General features: G+C 39.8%; 1 protein-coding gene across 1 annotated transcript; it reads left to right on the top strand.

The window, feature by feature from the left end:
- The first annotated feature begins 1,030 nt into the window (after positions 1–1,030).
- Positions 1,031–26,352, top strand: LOC145111571 (uncharacterized). Its single transcript, XM_079047840.1, has 2 exons — positions 1,031–1,198; positions 25,618–26,352. Exons 1-2 carry the CDS (start codon positions 1,031–1,033, stop codon positions 26,350–26,352), a joined length of 903 nt encoding a protein of 300 aa, XP_078903966.1.
- The last annotated feature ends 1,325 nt before the right edge of the window (positions 26,353–27,677 follow it).

Raw genomic sequence — 27,677 nt, 5'->3', positions numbered from 1 at the left:
CTTGATATGGAGCCTCAGCTGGCTGAACTAAGGGTTCACCCAAGGGATAACCGTCACCAGTAGGAGATATTCTACCTTTCTTTCCTTGGTTGAAAGAATAGTCTTCCTATCTATGCTCTAAGTAGCACTTTTCTAAGTAACTAACTCTGTACTGTAAGTACTTTCTAGTTAGGCCTTTATGCTGTCAAAACTTTTCTACTTCGGATATGATGTAAGACCTACTCCAAGGTCATTTTTCCCAAACATATTACATCTTAAATATCAATGATATTGACAGTCGACAAATTTCTGTGCCAATCCTTGTTCGAATACTTTCGTTCTGCTATCGTTAGAATCCTATCTAAACACTCACTTCGTCAAATTATTGAGCTGTGGTAAATTAGCTCAAGGATTTCTTCCAATTCTTGTCAAAGGTTGGATCCGGTTATCCACCAACCAATGATAGTCTAGTTCAAAATAGCAATTGTCTAGTAAACATTCTACGAACTTACTTCAACTCTTTTCCAGTACTGCATCATGGGGATGTAGGTCAAACCATCGAGAATAGTTTAACAAAACAAAAACTTTACAATTACATGATTGAGTAGAATACATCTAGGGCCGACCATAATCACTCACAAACTCCTTTTCTTGTCAAATAGCAGAATCATGTCGTCACCTAGAGGTAATCCGCCGAACGACACAACCCCGATCCTGCATATAGACGCTGCCACCTTCCAAGCAGCGGTATCAGCTGCCGTGACAGCTGTCCTTGCACACCTCAACACTAGTAACGAAAGCAAGGCTGTAAAAGGTGTTGACAGTTCAAATTGTCGTAACCACCCGGGAAATCAACGAATGATAACTGTTACGAACACCCAAGGCCACAACTCAGAGTTTAAGAAACGAAAGCGTCAAGCCCAAAAGGAACGCAAGCGATTTCAAAGGCTGGCCATGCAACAACAACCAGTGGCGACCCCTGCCACCTCAGCACTGGTCAAACGATATGAGGGAACACTCCCGAAGTGTAACAAGTGTAACTATCATCATAATGGAGCTTGCCGGGTATTGCAATGCATCAATTACAACAAAATGGGGCACATTGCTCGATTCTGTAGAACCACCTCCACCACCGGAGCCAGCCAAGTTTGCTATAGTTGTGGGGAGGCAGGACACTATTATAGGAATTGTCCAAAAGGGAAGATCAACGAAAGCAACCGTGTCCACATAACTCCGACTCGACACTTCACTTCCACCACCGATGCTGGGACAAGCCCGATTTGTCATTTATGCGGTGATATAGGACATCTCAAGAAGGATTGTCCAATAACAAAGAACTCTGGCGCAGACGAGAAGATTCTAAGGATCACTGCCGCAGGAGAGACTACTTCGGACCCACGTTGAAATACTAGGGAGTTTCATTATAATAGACTTATAAACTGGTAAACACTAGTGCAACTAGAGTCTTACCTTTTGCGAGATTCCATCAGTCAAGGGGCTCTCGTGCTGCGTATACTTGCTTTTGTAGTATACCTTGTTCGCAGCCGTATTCTAGTAGTAAATTAAAGTACTGAAACTCTGTTAAAAGTTGCACTATCATGTTTAGTTTGTAACACCTTTATGAACTAAGTCTAATGCCTCTTATTCTGAGTAGTCCGACATTTTCATATAACTTGAGCAAATTCGACCCTCACAATACCAGTTTCATGCGTAAATTCTTTTCTCCGAAATCGCCTTTCTAGCGAAGCCGTCATCCCGGAACTCCGAGGTACTCATGCAGAGAGTACCTTATGTTTCGTATCCTTCCCGAAGACACCTCAGCAAACCTCCCCGGAGTACCACTCGTACAGTACGTCAAGTTCAACCCGAAGACCCATACGGTTGATCTATCGCTGGAGAAGGTATACGCAAGGGTGGTATATAATCAAGGTTCTACAGGCTTAGAATTGATGATTCCGCTTTAACTTCTTTTCCTTGTTTGGATGTGAGCTTAAAGAAGAATCATTTATTCGACTGCCTTTTTAGTCTTAATTATATATGACTCGTATACACGAAGTTGTGATTGATGAACCAAATATGACTTCTGATATGAACTTTAAGACGGAGACTGCCCAAGACTACGAGTGGTCGTACTGCCATGCGGATAAACTTAGAATCCAATCAAATGCCTTCTCACCGATCGAGACAATAGATTCAGATAGAACAGAAAACTCCCACGATTACCTCCACAACGTCAAGTCGAACTTAGGATCGACTTAGTTCCAGGGGCTACCCCAGTAGCCAAATCACCCTATCGTCTAGCACCTGCATAGATGCAGGAACTGTCCGATCAACTTAACGAACTGCTCAGCAAGGGCTTTATAAGACCAAGCTTCTCACCCTGGGGAACTCAGGTCTTGTTCGTCAAGAAGAAAGACAGATCGTTTCGTATGTGCATCGACTATAGGGAGCTCAAAAAGCTAACCATCAAAAATCGGTACCCCTTTGCCTAGCATAGACGATTTAGTTGATCAACTGCAAAGGGCGAACTTCTTTTCGAAATTCGATCCAAGATCCGAGTATCACCAACTACGAGTATTAAGGGAGGATGTTCTGAAGACAGCCTTCCGAACGTGTTATGGGCACTACAAATTCGTAGTGATGCCGTTCGGATTAACAAACGCGCCCGCAGTATTCATAGATTTAATGAATAAGGTGTGTCGTCCTTACTTGGATCAGTTCGTCATCGTCTTCATTGATGACATACTTATCTACTCTCGTAGTAAGGAGGAGCATAGTCAACATCTTCAGCAGGTCTTGGAAACATTTCGATAAGAGAAGATCTACGCGAAATTCTCTTAAATGCGAGTTTGGATTCGAAGGGTCAAATTCCTGTGTCACATTGTTAGTGAAGAGAGAATTCAAGTAGACACTTCCAAAATCCAGGCCGTTGAGAATGGTCAGATCCGAAGACACCTACAGAAATTCGTAAATTTCTAGGTCTCGCAGACTACTATAGTAGGTTCTTTCAGAACTTCTCACGATTCGCGAAGCCCCTTACAACTTTGACCCAGAAGGGCGTGGCCTTTGACTGGGAAGAGAAGCAGGAGAGAGCATTCCAAACGCTAAAACGAGCCTTGTGCACCGCACCGATACTATCCCATCCAAAAGGAATAGAAGACTTTGTTGTCTATTGCGATGCGTCCAAATCCGGGGCTCAGTTGCATTTGGATGCAACGAAGTAAGGTCATTACCTAAGCCTCCCATCAGTTGGAAACCCTCAAAGCTAGCTATGAAATTCACGATCTAGAGTTAGAGGGCATCATTAGAGAGGATCGTTTAGATTAGTGGACGATTGAAAGCCTCTAGTAACCGACAGAAAAGTTACGCAGGGCTTTTCGAGATACTCGCTAGAATATCCCTGTAGCTTACAGACTCAACTTACCCCGCGGAACTCAGTAACGTACATTCTACCTTCCACGTCTCGAACTTGAAAAAGTGTCTGTCCGACGAGACTCTTGTAATCCCACTCGACGAGATCGAGATTAACGAGAGCCTCAACTTCGTGGAAGAACCTGTAGAGATCATGGACCGGGAGGTCAAGCAAACAAAACAAAGCCGTATCTCGATAGTGAAGGTTCGCTGGAACGCCAAGCGAGGACCTGAATTCACTTGGGAGCGAGAGGATCAGATGAAACTGAAATATCCTCGTCTTTTTACTTAGTTATTTGTAACTACTTATTTGCTTAAACTCTAATTTCGGGACGAAATTTCTTCTAACGGGGGGATGATGTGACAACCCGGAATTTCTATTCTGTACAACCATTCACTTCAATAGAAGTCAGAATTGTTTCTGCTAACTTTTAAGCTTTTTGGAGTCAGTTTGAGTGTTTTAAAGCTTAGTACTTCAAGAGATAACTGGAGAGAGGATACTCTAGGGTTTATTGTGCATCAATAAAGTCTCAAAACTCCAAGAGTTTGGAGTTTACGGCCCAAACATGGTGTTTACGGCCGTAAACTGTAAGGAGTATAAATATGACACTTAGTTATTTTTCTCATTTTTTTACCATTTCCAAGTCAAGAACTCATTCTCTCTCAAGTAGCATCCGATTTTTCTTCTTGATCTTCAACTTTGTAAGTGTTTCTTGCCTTGATTAGTTGATATCCTTCATCATCTAGTGATCTTACATGATTTCCTCCATGAAATCATTCCATTTGTTTAGATCTTCAAGCATTCTTCATTTCACCAAGAACACCAAGAACACACACTAGTGTTCTTGGGCCGTGAACACCCTTTCAAGCTCCTTTATTGTAAGTATTCTTACCCTAGTGTGTTATAAGGCTTGTTTCACTTCTTATTCAATTAGAAAACACAAAGAAACACAAGATCAAAGGTGTTTACAGTCAAGACATGTTCTTGAACCGTAAACCCTAATAGATGGGGCAAAGTGAGCCCTAGTCCCTTCCTTAGCCTTGGATACTAGTCTAGATCACTACCTTGAAGTGTTTAGGACCTTAAACATCAAAAAGACCAAGAACACATAGATTTTACGGCCGTAAACTCATGGAGAAATGGTCCATGGGCCGTAAACTCTATAAAGTGGTGCCATTGTGCCACCATGTCTTCCTAAGGCTTAGACTTGAAGTAAGGATACTTCTTTATGACTTATAAGACCTCAAAATCACAAAATGGCAGAAGTTACCATGGATTTACGGCCGTAAACCCATTGGGACCGTAAACCCAAAACCGTAAACTCATGAAGAGTTTTCCCTTTGACCATAAACTCAAAAGCAAAGCCCTACAACCCTTAGATGCAATCCTTGGTGGTTATAGCACTTGAATCAATGTGTTTTCCATGATTTAGGGTGTCTTTACTTGATTAATTAGGTGTTAAATGACTAATTGGAATACATATATGTGTTATTATATGTTAATTAGGATCTGTGTGTGTGTTCAAGTCTTCACTTGACACTTAGCATCCTATACCATCCGTTCATCCAAACTACACACTACAGGTGAGTTCATACCCCTTAATCAACCTTTTAAATGATTTTAAATGCTTTTATGGGGGGGGGGGAATACAAGTTGAACTATTATAGTTATTATATCAATCACATGTGATTAATAACTACCAAACAAGTGGATTTCTTACTTTTCAAACTGTGTTATCAAACAAACTACTTCAAAATGTTTTACAAACTCTTTTACGTGTTAAATACTTTTATTAAACTCTTTTAAACTTATATTCTGTTAAATATGTATCTATATAGATATAGTTATATAAGTAGGATTGAAAGGACTTAGGACTGATAGCTCACCTTACCTCCTGTTCCTCGTTTGGTTGTGGACTTAGGGTATCGGTTGTTTGTTCGAAGGTCGTTTGAATCCTAGTTATATATTATGTATATATATATATATATATATATATATATATATATATATATATATAGATAGATATAAAAGTTCCTTCTTTCTATTCAATACCTTTGGGTAGCAAAGGTATACAAACATGTTCATACATACAAACAATATTACTAGTAAACTATAATAGGTGTAGTTTAGGAAGTTACTAATACTATTACTAGAACAATGAAACATACAAGGAGTCAGTTCATACATGAGTCAATACATACTATTATGAGAAACAGAGAGAACATACATACATACTAGACAGAGAGAGAACATACAATACAGCTAGTACATACTATACATTACAATACAGCTAGTACATACTATACATTACAATACAGCTAGCACATACTATACATTATACAAGAGAACATACTATTATGAGAAACAGAGAGAACATACTTACATACTAGACAGAGAGAGAACATACAATACAGCTAGTACATACTATACATTATACAAGAGAACATACTATTATGAGAAACAGAGATAACATACATACATACTAGAGAGAGAGAGAACATACAATACAACTAGTACATACAATACATATACAAGAACACTACTACAATTATGTGAGCCACGTAACGGGGCATGACATCACTTGTCATGGCTCGTTTTGTATCTAGAATCACCTTAAGTGGAGAGCGTTGAGTTTGTGTATAGATCTATACTGGATTGACTATCCTACACTTTGCTGCTAGCTACAAGGTATTTCGGTTGATCCAGCCAAGGTTGAGGCTGTGATGCAGTGGGAAGTACCGAAGAATGCATCAGAGATTCGTAGCTTCTTGGGTTTAGCAAGTTATTATCGGAGATTTATTCAGGACTTCTCCAAGATTGCTGTGCCATTGACCTGGCTAACCAAGAAGAATGTGACGTTCCGGTGGGGTACGGATCAACAGTTAGCCTTCGAGACCTTGAGACGAAGACTGTGCGAGGCTCCGATCCTTGTTTTGCCAGAGGGATTAGATGATCTGGTGGTGTACTGTGACGTATCGATTTCAGGGTTTGGTGTGGTACTGATGCAAAGAGGGCATGTGATAGCATATGCCTCGCGACAATTGAAGCTTCATGAGGCAAATTACCCTACTCACGATCTGGAACTGGGGGCAGTGGTGTTTGCCCTCAAGATTTGGAGGCATTACTTGTATGGAGTGCTGTACACCATTTACACCGACCACAAGAGTCTGAAGTATTTGATGGACCAACAGAACCTCAACATGCGACAAAGAAGGTGGTTGGACGTGCTAAAGGACTATGATTGCGAGATTCTATACCACCCAGGGAAGGCTAATGTAGTGGGCGACGCTTTGAGTCGTAAGACGACAGGTTCCCCGATTAGGAATGTGTGTTTGAGGATGACGGTAATCTCTCCATTGATGGAGATGATCAAAGAGGCTCAGGTTGAGGGAGTAAATAAAGAGAATTGGAAGGTAGAAAGGATCCGAGGGCAGTATCCTTTGTTTGTTAAGGATAGTCGAGGCCTATTGACGTAGTGTGGTCGGGTGTGGGTATCGACGATTGGGGGAGTGAGACAAAGGATATTAGAGGAAGCGCATAAGTCCAGGTTCTTTATACATCCAGGAGCTACAAAAATGTATAGGGACTTGAGGCTGAGTTATTGGTGGCCATGCATGAAGCGGGAAATTGCTTGGTTTGTAGAGCGGTGCTTGACCTGCAGGAAGGTCAAAGCCGAGCATCAACGGCCTCATGGTAAGGTCCAGCCGCTACCCATTCCCATGTGGAAGTGGGAGGAGATCACGATGGACTTCATTACGAAGTTGCCAAGGACGACGAGGGGTGTGGATGTCATATGGGTGATGGTGGATAGACTGACGAAGAGTGCCCATTTCATTCCGATATCAGAAAGTATATCCGCAGAGAAGTTGGCGGATATTTACGTGCGTGAGGTAGTGGCTAGACATGGGGTTCCGGTGTTGGTAGTCTCTAATCGTGATGTTCAGTTCACATCCAGGTTCTGGAAGAAATTCCATGAGGAGTTGGGCACTCAGCTACATTTTAGCACGGCGTACCACCCCCAGACCGACGGTCAGAGTGAGAGAACGATCCAAACACTGGAGGATATGCTACGGGCATGCGTGTTGGATTTTGGAGGGAGTTGGGATACGTATCTCCCACTGGCAGAGTTTTCGTACAATAACAGTTACCATGTCAGTATCGACCGGGCTCCATTCGAGATGTTATATGGTCGGAAGTGTCGGACCCCGGTTTGTTGGGGTGAGGTTGGGCACCGGGTCATGGGAAGTACTGAAGTAGTGCTCAAGACTACTGGGTTGATTCAACAGGTGCGCGACCGGTTGCGGATCGCGCAGAGCCGTCAGAAAAGCTACGCCGACCGACGGCGATCGGATCTTGAGTTTCAGGTGGGGGATTTCGTGTTGCTGAAAGTGTCGCCCTGGAAAGGGATCATTAGGTTTCGGAAGAGAGGCAAGTTGGGGCCTCGGTATATAGGCCCGTTCAGGATCATGGCCCGAGTGGGCAAAGTGGCATATCGCTTGGATTTGCCAGAAGAGCTTAGCCAGATTCACAACACGTTCCATGTGTCGCAACTTCAGAAGTGTGTCACCGAAGAGGCTGCGGTTGTCTCGTTGGGTGATATCCAGGTGGATGAGAGCTTGAACTACATCGAGAAGCCCGTTGCCATATTGGATAGGAAGACGAAGGTTCTTCGAAATAAGGAAGTAAGACTAGTGAAAGTGCAATGGCATCATCGGCAGGGTTCCGAGTGGACTTGGGAACCGGAAGAGGAGATGCGAGAGCATTACCCCGATTTATTTGGGTCAGCAGACTTCGAGGACGAATTCTAGTTCAAGTGGGGGAGACTTGTAACACCCGATTCAGGTATTGGCTGGAAGTTGACAATTTGGAGAGGTTCATGCATGGACTCGGCGAGTGGGAGGACCAAATCGTCGAGTAGAGTCGGGTATCTGGAACGCGGGACGAAGGTGACTCGGTGAGTCGGAAGGGTCGACTCGGCGAGTCCGAGCTGTTTAAAGAAAACCCTAATTTTGGGGTTTGCCCCTATATAAACATCATTATCCGCCCCAGTAGCCTCCCTTAGCACCTTAGAAGAACGTTTATGGCCGCACACCCTCTTGTGAGTGAAGTAAGATCAATTAGGAGCTTATCCTTGAGATTTTGGGGAGGATTCCAAGCTTGAAGAAGAATTATCAAGGGAAAAACACTAGATCTAGCATCTAGTTCGTCTTGGGCATTGATTTGAGGTATAAATCTATTACCTTAAGCATAAATTCTATTTGAGAGTTGTGACCAACTTTGAGGAAATGGAAGCAAGCCTAGATCTGGACCTATCACAAGGATATGGTTCCAGATCTGGACCTTCATAGGTCCCAATTATCATAAAGTTGCACCTTTTAGTGAGCTCATTCCCTTCCCATGCATGGAAACCTTGTTGAAGGTTAGTTTTGGTGATTATGGCCATGTGAGGCCTTGCATGCACGTAAAGTTTGCAACTTTACGTGTATTCCACACTAGTATAGTATAGATCTGAAGTTTGGGACCTTGAGTCCCACTGGAAGAGGTCGTAAACATAATGGACTAATAGGGACTCGACGAGTCGTGCAAAAGACTCAGCGAGTTGAAAGGGTTCACGACCAAGGGTTCACGGTCAGGGGTGTACGGTCAGGGGTGTACGATTGGCGGTTTTCAGCCGTAAACACCATGGAACTCGACGAGTCCCTCGGGTGACTCGGCGAGTCGATGAGTTAAGCAGGGAACCCGACGAGTGAACGAATGTACTTAACGAGTCAAGGTCAATATGGACTGTCGACCTTGACTATAGACTTTGACTTTGACCAGGGTTGACCCTGGGGGTATTTATGGGATTATGCTGAGTTATTTACTTATTGATTATAAACAGTTTGGGAAGAGCAGCATAGGACATACCTGAATTCAGTTACCGATTCAGCTTTGTGAGGTGAGTCTTCTCACCATACCCATGGGTCTAAGGCACCAAGGGCGACCCATTATGTGATTTGATATGATATGTGATTTGTTATGATATGTGATTATGTGTTTTGCATGGAAGACCTCGGGGGGAGCTCGTGGCATTGGATATAAGACCATGTGGGGTAGCCCATGGCATTCCTAGGTAAAGACCATGTGGGGGAGCCCATGGAATTGGATGTAAGACCATGTGGGGTAGCCCATGGCATTCTTACAGGTTTTATGTAGGCATGACTTATGTGTTACATGCGTAGCTTGGACTAGCTAACATGATATGTGTATATGTGTGGTATGCTCTGGGGGACTCACTAAGCATTCGCTTACAGTTTGTGGATTTGTTTCAGGTTCATCTGAGTCCAAGGGCAAGGGCAAAGCTTGATGGCGCGGCGTACACTCTCTCTCAGGCGACTTTATGGGACACTCTGATATTTGAAAAATAAGTTGTAATGAATATGGATTTGAAACAATTGTTTTGGAATTTCTTGATTTATGGGAATGTGTTTGGTTAATTAAAAATGAAAAAATTTCTTTGAAATTTTTTTTGGCTCGTTACACCATCCTTCATTGGTCCCATATTAGTGTGCCGGTTAACCACAGACGCTCCACTAACGACCAACAAGGCGCAATGTGCAATTTCATGGATTAGCACCAACTCTACATTTTGCCTAAAGTAACTAAGATTTGGGAATTTTAAAAAAGTGTTTAGTTACTTCGTATTTCATTATGCTTATAATGGAAGGTTGTGTCTTATCCTACCCGTTCGGCTAACGACCATCCACTAGTCAAGAGTGCGGTGGGTAAGAGTGGATACCCAATGGTGGTCATTTTACAGGCCGCTTACTTAAACACCCCTTATAGACCAGATTCGTGAATGAGGCCTACTAACGGTAAGACTGACCTTTTACTTATACATATATAATATGTTAAACTTTTAAATGTTATATAGTATAAGGTGTATTTTATACTTTTAAAATACTAGGTGGTTCAAACTATTAATAAATTAAACTTTTAATTTGATTAATCTTAAACCAAATTGTTATGGATTTATTAATTATATCTTTTAATTAGACACTTAATTAATTTAATAAAACAATAAGGGTGCAATTTGAACTATTCAAATACTAGAGTTTTAGAATTTAATATTTCAAAATTAATAACTTTTAATCAAATTTTGAATTCCAAAACTTGAGGACAAGTTTTGAAACCTTTCAAAACATTAGGGTTTAACTATTTAAATTTCAAAAACTAAAACATTTAAGTTCAAATTTAAACTATAAAACCTAAGGGGTGTATTTTGAAACTTTTACAAATTACCAGGTCAAATATTTGACTAATAATAATCCTATATTATCCATATTTAACCAAATCCACCAAATTTGTCAAGGATAACCATTCCAAACTTAAAAAATCGAATTTTAGCAAGAAAAACGAGTTTTGGTAATTATCCTCAACAAAATTTGGCCAGAAAATCGAAAAACCCGGCACCAGAGCCATGGACTCGTCGAGTCCACTATGGAACTCGTCGAGTTCATGCAACTCGTCGAGTCCACACATGGACTCGGTGAGTCAGCCAAACAGAATGCAAATTTTTCGATTTTCTTGATATTTGGCAGTTCACTTTTGCATCTATTCACAAGAAAACGACCTAGGCTCTGATACCACTGTTGGGTTATGGGCATAACATCATTCCTATGGTGTTCATGCAACCCTAATTGCTTTGATATAGGTTTTCTACTATGAACATAACAACATTGAATACCAAAGCAATAACTATGAACTAGCATACAATAGTCATAAATCACATATGATTAGGGTTTAGATCTTACCTTGATTGTTATGTAGCAATAACAATCACAATTCTTCTTGATCTTAACTCTTGAAAGCTTAATGCCGCAAGTGTTGCACCTCTAATGGAGTCACAAACACCACTAGAAATAAGAAAGAACAAAGGAGAGAGGAGAAGGCAAAATCGGCTCTTGAACTCTTCTTAGGGTTAAGGCTCTCGATTTTGGATGCCTGGGGTGTCCTTAGCTAAGGAATTAGGGTTTCACTCAAAGGCCTTATCCGGTTGCTTAGGCTCTAAGCAACCCACAAGATCCTTCCAGAATACTCCCTATGGACGAAATCTAATGGGCTATTCATAAGGATTTCGTCGAACCCCTTTCCAAGGGTTCCTCAGCCCACTATGCAATTATCTTATAATTACAATATTAGTCCCCCAAGTTTAATTAATCTCTTTTGACAACAAAATTAATTCTAAATTAATTCTTGATCGATATTAATTAAACAATATGATTTCTCTTTTAATATATTATTCACATAATATATTAATAAATCATAATTAATCTTCTTTCTCCTTAATTCATCCTATCAGTTGCTATGGTGAAGGCAACCCAAAAGGACCATGCTCATAATCGGGTCAAGTACATACCAAAATAGTTATGGACTTAGACACCTAATCCAACAAAATCTTCATACTTAGGGTTTAATTTGGAAATACCTCATCATCGAGATGTTACAATTCTCCCCCGCTTGGACTAGACTTCGTCCCTGAAGCCCGTTGTTGTGAACAACTTCGGGTAATGCTCACGCATCTCAAACTCGGGTTCCCATGTCCATTCGGAACCCTTCCTATGTCGCCATTGAACCTTGACCGAAGTCACCACCTTGTTGCGTAGAGCCTTCGTATCCCGATCCAAGATCGTCACCGACCTCTCAATGAAATTCAGATAGTCGTTAATCTGAACATCCTCTAAATGAATGACCGCTGAATTATCAGCCACACACTTCAGAATCTGAGACACATGGAAGGTGTTGTGGATCTTCCTAAGTTCCTCTGGCAAATCTAATATGGACGCTACGTTGCCAACCCTGACTATCACCCAAAATGGCCTAATATATCGGGGCCCCAACTTGTCTCTCTTCCTGAAGCGTATTACACCCTTCCATAGTGAAACCTTCAGTAAAACCATATCTCCGACCTAAAACTCCAACTTGGATCGCCGCTTATCGACATAACTCTTATGCCGACTTTGAGTTGTCTGAAGTCTCTGTCTGATCTGCTGGATGAGCTCTGTCGTCTGAAGAACTTCCTTAGTTCTTCCATGACTCTATGACCAACCTCTCCCCAACACATTGGGGTGCGACACTTCCTCCCATAGAGGAGCTCGAAAGGTGGCGCACCGATATTGGAGTGGTAGTTGTTGTTGTACGAAAAGTCAACTAAGGGAAGGTAGGAGTCCCAACTCCCAACAAAATCAATGACACAAGCTCACAACATGTCCTCAAGTGTTTGAATGGTTCGCTCACTCTCACCGTCCGTCTGCAGATGATAAGCAGTGTTGAGATGCAATCTCTTACCCAGTTCCTCTTGGAACTTCTGCAAGAAACGAGATGTAAACCTAACATCTCGATCATATACGATGGAGATTAGAATACCATGCCGAGCAACGATCTCGCGCACGTACAAGTCGACTTATTTCTCGCCCGATTAGCTCTTGCGGATAACTAAGAAATAGGCACTCTTGGTCAACCGATCTACTATCACCCAAATTGCATCGTGCCCCTTAGCCTCCCGGTGTAACTTGGTGATGAAATCCATAGTAATATGTTCCTAATTCCACATGGGAACCTCCAGTGGCTGCAACTTGCCATGCGGTCTCTGGTGTTCGGCCTTAACCTCCGACATGTCAAACACCTCTCATGTAATAACCCATTATTTCACGTCAAACATGACTTTTGATAAAGGATTATTTAGAATAAATAATCTTATCTAAGTTGTAGTATATGTCACAAGGTTTCCAAAAATATAAAGAACGCCGAAATCCGAGTTATAACGAAGAAGTTATGACCAATCAAAGATCCGCGACAGAACCGGCACAACGATGTGCGACGTAAAAAGTGAGTTTACAATCAAAATATTTTTAGCCTTAACAATCAAAATGAAAGTCGTAGAATACGTTTAACCGCAAATTTACATAAAAAGAACGTTCAAATCTGACTTCGTATGAGGAGGTTATGAGTTTTCTAAGAATCGACATAGCAGTACATAGCCCGAAACTCGAAATTTAGATCGAGCAACTTTTGGCCAAAACAACCTAAACGATAATCGAAGATCTTAACAAAAGAAATCCAACGGTAAAAATACAGACGAAAACGGACGTCGGATGAAGAAGTTATGATTTTTTAACAGACTTTTTTTGTCCCGGCCTGTTAAAAATATAACTTTAAAAATAAAGTCAAAATTAGCCGACAGATTCTAAACGAAAGTTGTAGATCATGGTCTCACCTACGCGTGGATATAAAGAACGTCAAAAATGAAGCTCGCATGCAAAAGTTACGAGTTTTTGAAGTTTGAAAAATAGGAGTACACCCCGCGTACAAGAGTATGCCCAGCGTACTCGGAGACAAGGTCGGCATCCGGCCACGTCGTCCTTCCTTCGCACATCGACACGCAACAGCCACATCCGAGGCCCAGGTTCCAAACACGCGCCACGTAGCTTGTACGCCCAGCGTACGAGGGTACGCCCATCGTACCGGGTAGTCCCAGCGTACCGAAGTTACGCCCAACGTACTCCGAGGTTTCAGCCAACTATAAAAGGAATGCGAGGTCTCTGGATTTGGTTTACAAAAATCAAATCTCCTTTCATTCTGAATACCCTTTTAAGCCACTTTTAACCCCCAGAAACCTCGGGAACACCCCTAACACCCGAAGAAAGCCTAGAGCCCCGAAGTCCTCGAGAAAATAATATTTTCCAGTCGAAAGTCTGCCCGCGTAAAACCCGGTTTTCATCAAAAACTCGCGGTTTCATCAATCAATTATAGAAACGAAACGTTGCCCAAATCACCACCTATCAAGTGAGTTCATACCCCTACATTTTCATGATTTTTAACTATTTTAAGAGGGGAAAATCAGTTGAACACAATGAAAATTGTGTTAATATCCAAAAGATTTCTAAATGTTTTAATATATTTTAAATTGTTATAATTATCAAAAATTGTATACTTATATATGTGTAAATTATATAATTTGGATTCATAAAGATTTAGAATATATAATTTGACCTCATTTCCTGTTCCTTGTGTGGTTGTGGGCTTGGGGTAAAGTTATATAATCGAAGGTCTAATTAATCACAATTATATAAATATTACGTTTATATAAATATAAATGGTTTTCTAACTGTTTGGTACAAACAGTGAACTTCATGGAATAACAATATTACCTCATGGAATAGCAGTATTACCGATTTCTTATTAACAGTTAAACTATAATAGGTATAGTTTAGAGAACACATTCATTGGTATTTAACAGAAAACGAGTAGAAAACATTCTTTAGAAAACATCAATCAGAAAACAACCATATAAACTATATCTTATATAGTTTATGAAACTGACCTACTGAGTATTTATTACCTAGTATCAATATAGCACTTGTGAGACTACCTTCATGTACTTTTCCAAGTACCAACAAAAGCCCTGAAATTATAACCAGAATCTCCTTGAGTGGGAGCGTGACAATTGTGTATAGATCTATACGGGACCGACAATCCCGCACCAAAGCTGCTTGCAACAGCTAGGTCGGCAGACCTGTGATGACAAATGTTGTAGCTTTTGAGACGCCTGAAGAACGTCGTGTTCAGGCCATCTAGTCATAGTATGGTTATAATAACTCACAATTTGGTATTGAATTTAATGATTAATGTATGAATAAGTAAAACTTCACATAGTTTTATTTTTATAAAACTATAATACAATATTTTACCAGTTTAAATACGGAAATACTATTTTCGTATTGGAAAATGCCTTTTCTTAAATGATTAGTGTATGAATAAGTAAAACTTCACATAGTTTTATTTTTATAAAACTATAATACAGTATTTTACCAGTTTAAATACGGAAATACTATTTTCGTATTGGAAAACGCCTTTTCTTAAATGATTAGTGTATGAATAAGTAAAACTTCACATAGTTTTATCATTATAAAACTATAATACAATATTTTACCAGTTTAAATACGGAAATACTATTTTCGTATTGGAAAACGCCTTTTCTTTATGGTTTTATGTAAACTATAATACAATATACCACTTAAGAACCAGAAACTTTCACCCTTTTTGCTTACCGTATAATACATCAGAAAATACAGGATTTTCTGGGAAAAACGTGTTTACCTTATCAATTAACGAGAAAACGGATTTGAGATATAATACATCAGAAAATATAAGATTTTCTGGGAAAAACGTGTTTACCTTATCAAATAACGAGAAAACGGATTTGAGTTATAAATATGCTTATGAACTCACCAGCTTAAATGCCGATCCTCTCTTTCAAAATAACTTGTATTCTCAGTAATCCAGTAGACAGGTACACTTCCGGAGCTTTTGAGAAGACAGCCTAGTACCGTGTTGCGTCTTTTGTCTTTTACTATATCTACTTTTGATGTTGAACATCTGATGTTAAATTTATACATTATTAATGCAATGGTTGTTGTACTTTGATTTCTATAATGCATGTGTTGTGATACTTAACATGACGTCCTCCGCCCCCGAACGTTTCCGTCGTTCCGGTTTGGGGGTGTGACATCTCAACATACCATGCTATCTCCCTCTTCATGCACGACCACCAATAGCTAAGTCTCAAATCCTAATACATCTTGGTGGCTCCAGGGTGTATCGAAAACTTGGACTTGTGTGCCTCCTCCAGCACAGTCTGTCTGACCCCACCAAAATCTGGCACCTAAACACGTCCATACCGGGTCAATAACCCCCGACTGTCAGTAGCAAACCTGTAAATCTCACCCATGAGTCTCTCATGTTTCCAAATTTCCTTATTAACTCCCTCGGCCCGAGCCTCCCTAATCAGATCAAGAAGCGAAGAGTCAATCGGTATCCTTATACATAGACTCCCAATAGCAGAACTAACCGTCTTGCAGCTCAAAGCATCAACAACCACATTCGCTTTCCTGGGGTGATACAGAATCTCATAGTCATAATCCTTGACCACGTCAAGCCACATACGTTGTCTCATATTCAGGTTCGACTGATCCATTAAATACCTCAAACTCTTATGATCCGTGTAGATAGTACATCCAACCCCATACAAGTAGTGCGGCAAAATCTTGAGAGCAAACACTACTGCCCCCAACTCCAAATCATGAGTCAGATAACAGACCTCATGCGACTTCAACTGTCGAGAAGCATAAGCAATAACTCTCCCATGCTACATAAGCACTGTGCCCAAACCCGCGATGGATGCATCAAAAAACACTACAAATTCATCAACACCATCGGTGTGGGTCAACATTGGGACCTCACACAATCTTTGTCTCAAAAGTCTCAAATGTCACCTACTGCTTAGGGACCCACCGGAAATCCACACCCTTCCTCTCTATGCGGCAAGGGGTACTACAATATTGGAGAAATCCTGAATAAATCTCTGGTAATATCCTGCTAAACCCAAGAAACTCCTGATCTCTGAGGGAGAGTTCGGAACCTCCCACTACATCATGGCCTCAATCTTGGATGGATCGACCAAAATTCCATGATGGTTAACGATATGTCCCAAGAATTGGACCTCTCGTAACCAAAACTCACACTTTGAGAACTTGGCATACAACTGTTCTCGCCTCAACACTCCCATAAGCTCTCAAAGGTGCTCCTCATGTTGCTCTCTGGTCTTGGAATACACCAATATATCATCAATAAAGACAATGGCTGATCGATCGAGCATCGGATTGTATACCCGATTCATCAAATCCATAAAAGTCGCAGGCGCATTGGTGAGCCCAAATGGCATCACCACGAATTCATAATAACCATAACGAGTCTAGAATGTAGTCTTCTCCACATCCTCATCTCTAACCCTTATCTGATGATACCCTGACCTCAATTCGATCTTGGAGAACCAAGACACACCCTACAACTGATTGAAGAGGTCATCAATCCGCGGATGGGGAAATAGTTATTCATCGTTAACTTGTTCAACTCCCAGTAATCAATGCACATCCGGTATGAATCATTCTTCTTCTTGACGAACAAAATTGGTGTTCCCCATGGCAAACTAATTGATCTAATAAACTGCTTGTCCAATAACTTCTGAAGCTGAGAGGACAACTCCTGCATCTCGGGTGGTGCCAATCGGTACGACGCCTTGGCAATCAGAGCCGCACCAGGGACCAAATAAATCATGAACTCGACCTGCCTCTCTAGAGGCACACCAGGAAACTCCTTGTCACACCCCCAAACCAGAACGGTAGAAACGTTCAGGGGCGGAGGACTTCAGGTAAGTATCACAACACATGCAATATAGTAATCAAAGTACAAACAACCATTGCATTAATAAGTATAAGTTTTACATAAGCGTTTAAACATTACATATTCAAACACCAAAGTAGGTACAGTAGAAGACAAGAGTCGCGATACGGTACTAGGTAGTCTTCTCAAAAGCTTCGGGAGTGTACATGTCTACTGGATTCCTGAGAATACAAGTTATTTGGAAAGAGTAGATTAGCATTTAAGCTGGTGAGTTCATAAGTATTTTAGTTCTGTTAAGTATACCCTAAGTTCTTTGGATAAGTTCATTGGTTTCTCAAGGAAATCCTATATTTCCTGAGGTGATTAACTGATAACCTCAATAGTTTCCCTTTGTAATTACTTAGTTTATACTGATTATATATAACCCAATATCGAATGGACAGTCAAATAGGTGTATCTGCCCTAAGCCCACAACCAAACAAGGAACAGGAAGTAAGGCGGAAGTCACACATTTTACTGTCAATCGGATATTACTTATGTATAACTCTGATGTAAAAACTAAGGAATTATAGAATTAACCACTAAAGGTCTTTCATGTTATACTAGTTTACAGAGATTGAATGACTAAGTTCCATTTGGTAAGTAGTTTAATTCCATAAACCGTTTCATTTGTAAAAGTGGTTTAATCCCATAAACCGTTTCCTTTGTATAAGTGGTTTAATCCCATAATCTGTTTCTTTTGAAAGAGTGGTTTAATTCCATAATCCGTTTCATTTGTAAAAGTTGTTTAATCCCATAAACCGTTTCCTTTGTAAAAGTATTCTTAGTTATATCTGTTCTATAGTAAAAACCTTAGTATTAATCCTGTAAAATATTATATTATCCATAATACTGCCTTGTGGTTTTAAATGTTCAAAACCAGAAGTACAAGTATATTTACCATACTTGATTTCATGATACATGTAAGTAAAAACTACAGAAGGTATATTTGGTCGGGATGTAATTATCTTTTCTTACTGTTTTAAGAGAAGTATATTACTTAGTAATTCACTCGTTGTTTTATCCATGTGAGTTCTATTAACCATACTAATATGACTGATATGCCTGCGGCGATGTTCTTCAGGCGTCGAAATGGTATGATATTTGACACCCTAGGCTTGCCGGCCAAACTGTAGCGAACAGTAGAGGTGTGGGATTGTCAGTCCCATATAGATTTATACACAAATTCACGCTCTCCCTACAAGAGATTCTGGTTAATAGGCCAGGACTTAAAGTCGTACTTAGATAAGTACACCGTGAAGGGTCTCACAAATTTATTGTTTCAACGAGATTTACGATGTATTATTACCCCGTGATTGCTAACCCTGGTACTCTGTATCGTACCTTTGTTAATGCAAACCCGGTATGATGTATTATTACCCCGTGATTGCTAACTCTGGTACTCTGTATCGTACCTTTGTTAATGCAAACCCGGTATGATGTATTATTACCGTGTGATTGCTAACTCCGGTACTCTGTATCGTACCTTTGTTAATGCAAACCCGGTATGATGTATTATTACCCCGTGTTTGCTAACCATGGTACTCTGTATAGTACCTTTGTTAATGCAAACTCGGTATGATGTATTATTACCCCGTGTTTGCTAACCCTGGTACTCTGTATAGTACCTTTGTTAATGCAAACGCGGTATGATGTATTTTTACTTCTTTAATATGTTGTTCATATATTAAAAGTATTATACATATCCTGGTATAGTTGAATGAATTTTGGTAATTTCCTTGGAAAGTATACAGTCGTGAATCATACTTGTATATTTAGTTTTGAATCATAAATTATACCTATTATAATTTATATGTTCTATCTGATTAGCATGATTTCTCATGGATGAACACCTTTGCTCAGCCTGATACAAAGGTAATGATACCAAAAGGAGTAACCTTTTATACTCATATATGTATAATATATATATAATTAAGAAGGAAACGACCTTCGGACAAATAATACAACCTTAATTCCACATCCAAACAAGGAAAAGGAAATAAGATAATTCATTAGTCCTAAGCCCTTCAAATCTTATTTATATATTTATACATATATAAACATGATTTTGGCATTTATAATTTGAAATAGTTTATGAAACATTTTTCAAAGAATTTAACGGAGTTTACATGACTTTAAAGATTTAACATGACTTTAAGTCATTTTGGAAGTATTTGGTAATTCTTAAAAGCATACGAAAACTCTTTGTGTGATTATTATCACATACAGTTATTAACACAATTTATTATTGTGTTAAACTTGTATTCCCCCCCTAAAAAGCATATAAAACCATTTAAAAAGGTATATTATAGGGGTATGAACTCACTTTGATAAGCGGTGATTCGGGCAGCGTTTCGTTTCCCGGAAAGGAGTTTGTTTGACGAGAAACCGGCTCAAATCGGGTAGAGTTTCGACTGGAGAGAGGTTAACTTCTCGAGAATTCTGGGGCTCCGGGGCTTGCTTCGGGCTTTAGACACGATATCGGGGCCTTGGGGGGTCGTGAGAAAGTTTACGGGATGAAAAGGTGAAAAAGGGGGAAAAATGGGGTGAAAAACCTCTCAAATCCGAGAAGGCTCGCACCCTTTATATAGGGGTGCGAGGGTTCGGCCGAGGGGATGAGTCAGCAGGACACGCGGCAGCTCCTGCGAAGGCCATGTGCGAGGCTCGGACAGATGGAGGCTTCTAAGTGGACCGAACTTCGGTCCAATGGGGAAGGAGCATGACGACTTCGGACCAATCAGCGGGTGCCACGCGAGGCTGCGGTCCAATCAGAAGATGCCATGTGGAGGCTGCATGCGAAGGATGACATGTCCGAAGCCACCTATGCGAAATTGCCCGGTTTTCAAGATTTTCTTGATTTTTGTGCCAAAAACTTGCGAAAATCATAACTTTCGCATACAAGCTCTGTTTTTAGCGTTTTTTATATGCACGCGTAGGTAAAATTATACTCTACGACTTTCGTTTAGACTTTGTCGGCTGGTTTTGATTTTATTTTTAATATTATTATTTTTAACAGACCGGGACAGGAAATCCGTTAAAAATTCATAACTTCTTCATCCGACGTCCGTTTTCGTCTGTCTTTTTACCGTTGTGCTACTTTTGACGAGACCTTCGATTCTTGTTTAAGTTGTGTCGGCTAAATAGCGATCAATTTATATTTCGAATTTTTAGCTGTCTACTGGTAAACCGTAACTTAGAAAAATCATAACTTCCTCATACGAAGTCAGATTTTTACGTTCTTTTTATAAACGTTCTCGGTTTAACATATTCTACAACTTTTATTTAGATTGTTAAGGCTAAAAAGCCTTTTATCGAAAATTCGCTTTTTACACTGAACAGTATTTTGTCGGTTTTGTCGCGGATTTTCGATTGGTCATAACTTCTTCGTTATAACTCGGATTTCAGTGTTCTTTATGTTTTGGAAACCTTGTTACAAACTCTACCACTTGGTTCATCCCAATTACGATTATTGATCAATTTATTTTTGACCAAAATTTGACTGGTGTCACACTCCTTTAGGAACACATCAACAAATTCCCTGACAACCGGCACATCCGAAACCGAAGCCTGCTTCCCAACTCGGGCATCAACCATATAAGAAAGATAACACATACATCGGTGCTGAATATACCGTCGAGTCCTGGTAGTAGAACAAAAGGTTGATCCCAATCTGGTACCCTCTCCATAAATAACCAATTCTCCCCCACTTGGGGTTCGAACTATCACATGCTGACCCTCACAGTCGATCATATCCCCGAATCTACTCAACCAGTCCATCTATACAATTACACACACATCTCTTATGAGAATAGGGATCAGATCAATCAAGTAAGGCACCCCAAAAATCTCCAAAACACAATCTTGAAAAACACTCGATGCAGAAATCTCGTGTTCGTTGGCGATAGAAACCCGCACGGACACTCCAACTCTCCAAGGTTCATATCGAAACCCCTACTAAAAGACTGAGATACAAAGAACCAACTCGCACCCGAGTCGAATAGCCCAATAGTAGGCAAATAATTCACTAAGAAGGTACATATCAAAAGCATAAACATAAGCATACCATAAAATAATTGATAGAATGATAAAAGGAAATATACCAGTAACGACGTCTGACGCCACCCTGGCCTCCTCTGATGTGAGCTGAAAAGCACGAACTCGAACCCTCGGGGGCTCCGCCCTACCCTGGCGCCCATCTGTGATTCTCAATGTAGCTGGTGTTGGAGCCTGCGTCGGTCCCGCAGTGAGCAAGGGACAATTCGCCTTAATATGGCCAGCCTGTTCATATTGATAACAAATCCTGGTGCTCGGTACAGGGACCTGCTGGCGACAATCCTTAGCATAATGCCCCTCCTTGCCACATTTGTGGCACCCAAAATAAGATCGACAAGAACCACCATGAAACTTGCCGCACTTTCCACAAGTGCGACCCCTCTAACCCCCATATCTCACATCAACGACCTTGAACCGCTTCACCGCATGATGCGTCTGCGCTGAAGCCTGACTCCGCTCTTTTCGCCTAGAGCTCCATATCAATCTCCCGCCTCCTCGTGGCCTTCTGAAGCTCCACAAGTGTACCATAGCGCTAAGTGGACACAAATTGACAGATGTCCGTCTTGAGCATGTTCAAGTACCGGGTCATCTGAGCTTGCTCAGAAGCGAAAAACCCAGGACAAAACAAAGCCCTCTCAGTAAACATCTTGGTGATCTTAGTCACCGACTCAGTCCCCTGCCTCAAATCCAAATACTCATGGGCCAGCCTCTCCCTCTCCACCAATGGAATATATCTCATGCGAAACATCTCATAGAACTGCTCCAACGTCACATCAATCCTCTACTCAAGAGTGTACGGGCCAATCATCAATCTCCACCAGTCCTTCGCCCTTGACCGAAGAAGGTTCAGGGCGCACTTGACCTTCTGGTCGGTAGGGGCAGGAGCATGTAAAGAAACACCCCTCAACATCGGATAATCACCTCATCGCAATGCTCAGATCCTGGACTCCATCGAACACTTCATATTATTGAAGTCCTTATACTGGAAGGCTCTCTCTCCACGCACCCCAGCGACTGCAACAACTGTGGTAGTTGCAGCAACAACAGCCTCAGAAAGTGCAACATAACGATCGTCGAAAAGCTCAATCGTGGCAGTCTTGATAGACCCAAACAACTCCGAAATCGATCCCTGGACAACAATAACCACCTCAATAGAAATCAACTCCTTAATTCGATCCTTACTCAACCCTGACCTATCATGGTCGCCTGCTCCACTCCTGAGACTGATCCCCTTGTGAGCACCATATTGAAAAATAAACCAAAACATATCAGACAATACGCATTTCATACCATACATACTTTTCTAAATAATGAAACCCTAAGGTTGTGACTTCCTTGCTACGCGTACAGGTCCTGTGCTTCTGGTAGTACGAGCCCATAATACCTTCCACACCTACCCGTATTTTTCTCATAAGATCATCACAACAACCCTAACATCACTCACTAGGATACACATACATCCTATCCTCACTCCTTAGAGAATGACTAAACATTCCTCAACTGGCCGGTTGCTCACACATAAACCCATCCATGAAACTTTCACCAACCCTGAAACACTAGTGTATGCTAATCATACATAACATTGGATCCTATAGACAGTCAAATACTTGATTATACCCTAAGCCCTTCATCAAACAAGAACATGAAATAAGGCCAAACCAAACATTCTCATGCTATAGAATCTTATTTATGTACAACTATGATGCATACACTAAGCAAATACAATAATGATGTCAATTCCATACAAGAAATAATCATAGGCTATCCGGCATCACATATCAGACAATTTTGTCATGAAATTTCTGAAGATCCCTAACTTACCACTAGCATGTTGTTCTACCATAAACATAACATCAAATAACAATGTGGGTAACTTGGGGTATACTTTCTTGCTCCAACTGATCGTACACATCACATCCTTCTTTGGTTACTTTTTACAAAAAATTGAAACCATTTTAAAAACTTTGCAGTTCCCTAGTTTGAGTATGGATTCACACAAATGTTCATCCAATTCTCTCAAACCAAGGCTCTAATACCAACTTGTAACACTCCTAAAGTCATACAAATTTAAAATTTTAAAAATCAACCATTAACCATCATTGTTTACAAAAAGAGTCATTGTTTCAAAAGTAAAGTCATATCACATGTCCCAAAAATCCATATCATGAAAATAGGAAGATATGCACGATCAGGCCTTCGCTTTCCACGATCCTCAGAAGTACCTGAAACAATAAACTAAAATTGTAAGCCAAAGCTTAGTGAGTTCCCTCAAAGTACCAACACACTGCATAACAAACAAAACATGCAAATACGAGCATTCAGCCTAACTGGATCGCCTCACAGGATGTATGTGAGTAGTACTAGAATGTTTTGTTGTTTAGTATGTGTATGATATTTGCTCGACATAACGAGGTGTGTGTGTATGTGTGCGTATATATATATATATATATATATATATATATATATATGTTATTGACTTGAAGCATTGAGTAATATAGGAGAGCTCGACGTGCTGAGTAAAAAGTGGATCGGTATTAGTCGACGTGTCCCGTGGTAGTGTATGCTTGTTTAGTGATTTGTTCTTAGACTTGCATGTATGGTGATGTGTTAGTTGTATCTTTTATGTTAGGGGTAAAATATGTATGATTGATATGATGTCTATGTGTTGGAACTCAATAAGCTTCGTGTTACGCTTTCCCTTAAAACCACTGTTATGGGATCTTCATGTACAAAGGATGACAAAGCTTCACGGTACAGATTAGTGTAGCTTGTTTGTATTCACTACAAACAAAATTACATTTAGTGGCACAAGTTTTTAGTGGCACAAATATTTTTATGCCACTATACATCGAAAATCTAGTAGCCCGCTCCTATTTCCTTGGAAATTCTAAATTCAAGTTGCGCGCTCTTATTTTCCCCTAATTTAGTAGATCATTTCGCCCACCCAAAACTTAAAAAAAAGACCAGTCTTGATCATATACCTTAATATCCGCTCCTTGCAATAGTTCCTTTCCCAAATTCTCATGGATCTCTACTCGCTTTCCATTTGATCGTAAGAATACTTGCGAGTACTTCGGGCAGCTTCTCTCAACCATCTCCGATCCTCTCTTTATTTTTTGAGTTCCATGAGGGCTTGTTGTTAAGATACGAACAACCTGAGTTCCATTTAGGGCTTGTAGTTGGATTCCTCCCCTTTACAATTAAGAAACGTAAGTTGTTTATGTTCATGTATTTTCTAGTTTTTAGTGATTGCATCATTGTGATCTATTTCTTTTCATCAATAGGATGAACTTGTGTGTTGGAACGACCATGCACACTAAAGTTAGCATAGGAGGTAGATTCTAAGTTGATCAAAGATAAATGAATAGCAACAGTACAAGCTCTACCTGGAACTGTGCCACTAAAACCTAAAAAGATAAACATGCTATAATGACATAATAGAAAAGTGTCACTAAAACATAAAAAAGCTGCAACGGCACAACCAAAAAGTGCTATTAAAGGCCTTTAGTGGCAGCGCTTTTAGTGACATATTTTTTTTGTGCCGCTGATTGCCTAGGGGGCCTTGACACTTTTTCGGTTTTTAGTGACACTTTTTCTATGCCAATAAATGTCATTTTAGTTGTAGTGATTGCAGTTTTCCATTTGACACTATTTATATTCATGTTTCCGCTGAATTTTGAGTTTTGAATTATGATTTTCTTTAATGTTGTTTAAATTGTGAAATTTGGTCTAAGAATGAAATGTTTTGGAATAAACGGTGTTTTTAATTAATAAAATGTGTTCTAAAAAGCAAGAATTGAGTGTAATGTTTGGATGTTACAAGTAATGTCGAGAATGTGCAATATCTCTTCGTGGACAATCTTTAAGTTACGATATTGTTCATTAAAGTTTGCATTGCTAAATTTGTATTCTAGTGCACAGTGGCTGAAAGGATAAAGGCACATGGATTCGAATGGAACTGGGCTTGTGACATTCATGACGCAGGTCTGACTCAGGAACTAAACCAGATCACTGCAATTGTTAGACTATTTACACCAGGAGATGCTAGTGATGGGTGGAAATGTGGACTCGACTCCTCGGGGATCTTCACTACATGTGCTATGCGGGTTAAAGTGGCAAACAATACTCCTGGATTTCCTCTTAACCGAATTGATTGGATCAAGGAGGCCCCTCTGAAAGTATCAACTTTTATATGGAAGGCCAAAATGGGTAGAATTCCTTCTTCTTTGGCTTTAAGTCAACGTGGTGTTAATTTAAGTTCTATTACCTGTGGTCACTGCAATTGGGGTGAAGAGTGTGCGGATCATATCTTAATTAATTGTAGTTTTGCCAACGATACTCGAGAATGGATCTTTAGATGGTGTGGAATTGGAAATGTAGCAATTAATAGCTTGGGGGAATTACTCAAATTTGCTACTACTTGGGGGAGATGCCCAAAGAAGAGGAAATTACTCACTTTAATCTCCTACGGATTGCTTTGGTTGATATGGAAAGCGAGGAATGATCGGATATTCAAGCAACGTTTCATCTCTCCAACATTGGTGGCTCATAACATCAAATCGTTGGTATACTTGTGGTTAAAACACAAAGGTGAAAATAAGGGGATCAAATGGGTGATGTGGAGTATTTCCCCCTTCTTATGCTTATAACCATTTAGCTTTTCCTGCACTTCCTGCTTTTCATGTATCTCTTGTTTTTGTTCTCTTGCTGGCTAGCTTCTTGTTAGTTCTGGTCTTTTATAATATTATTTGCCGTTTCCAAAAAAAAGTATAAAATATGAAATAGAGTAATAAATTGTTTGGGGACGAGGTTGACATTCACAAAAGCTCATTTAATATTTTTAATATTAATCCTTTATAAATTAATCATCCTTAAGTATTCCATCTTTTACATCTCCACATCATCATCAGCTTTATCTGTATCTTTGACTTGAGTAGCATTGGTGCAAGGAGATTTGCCAAAACTCCAAACATATTTTGATGAAAATCTATTATATTATCTTTTGCTCGTTTAAAATATTGTCGGCTTTATTTTCAAGCCTTACAAACATCATTGTCTTCTCTCCTTTCTCACTCTTAGTTCATTGCCTTCTCGAGAAGAAGACAATTCACAATTTTGTGGAGAGGTTGAAACAATTTATGTATTATGCTTGACAAAAACATCGTGTAGACAAATTAAGGGAAATATAATGAACAAGAATTGTATGCACTGAACTTAAAGAAGCATATTGATTGATTTAGTAGTTGTTATACTTGTTTGTGACATTACTAGATAATTATGAGTTAGCACAACTAATTAGTAAAAGGAAACCAAAATCAAAATAAAAATGTACTAAAAATAGGAGTGTGATAATTAAAAAAGTTTGGGTCTAACGACTAACAATCGTATATAGTATACAAAACTAAAAATTTATTTTTAAATTAAATACATCCCTACTAATCTTTGTTTTTCGCTGGTGTCAAGCACATGGATCTCAATCCGCTTCCACTCCTAATATCAAATCTCAGCCGTCTAATTTCTCTTCCAGTAATCTAACCGTCTAAATCTCGTGCTACAAGTCCACCTCAAAATTGTCAAAATTTGTAAAAATTGTTCTCAAGAACCCTAATAAAAACCACTAACTCCTAATTTCTTGATTCCGACACACCACCATAGATTAGGAGCATCGAACCAGAATTTGTAAAAATATATGTTCAGGGTCCTTGTATATTGAATTATATATTATAATACATTCAGTTATATATTATCCTATAAGTTGAGAACAGGGACAACCACAACTTGTGGACTAAAATGTGACACGTGAAGTAATATTTTCCTACATATATAGAATTTTTTTTACTAATAATTACAATTAATATGTTCTTGTTAACAATTACTTAATTGATGTTTAGGATTTTATTTTCTATAATATATACAATTTTATATTTATTTTTTATTTTCGCCCCGCTTTGTCTCGAGGCTTACGCCTTGTGTG

Source organism: Lactuca virosa, chromosome 1 (assembly GCF_052849685.1).
Source record: "Lactuca virosa cultivar CGN04683 chromosome 1, Lactuca_virosa_CGN04683_v6, whole genome shotgun sequence".
Taxonomy (NCBI): Eukaryota; Viridiplantae; Streptophyta; class Magnoliopsida; order Asterales; family Asteraceae; genus Lactuca; species Lactuca virosa.
Note: the sequence above shows the minus strand (reverse complement) of the source record. Positions and strands in the feature narration are given on the sequence as shown.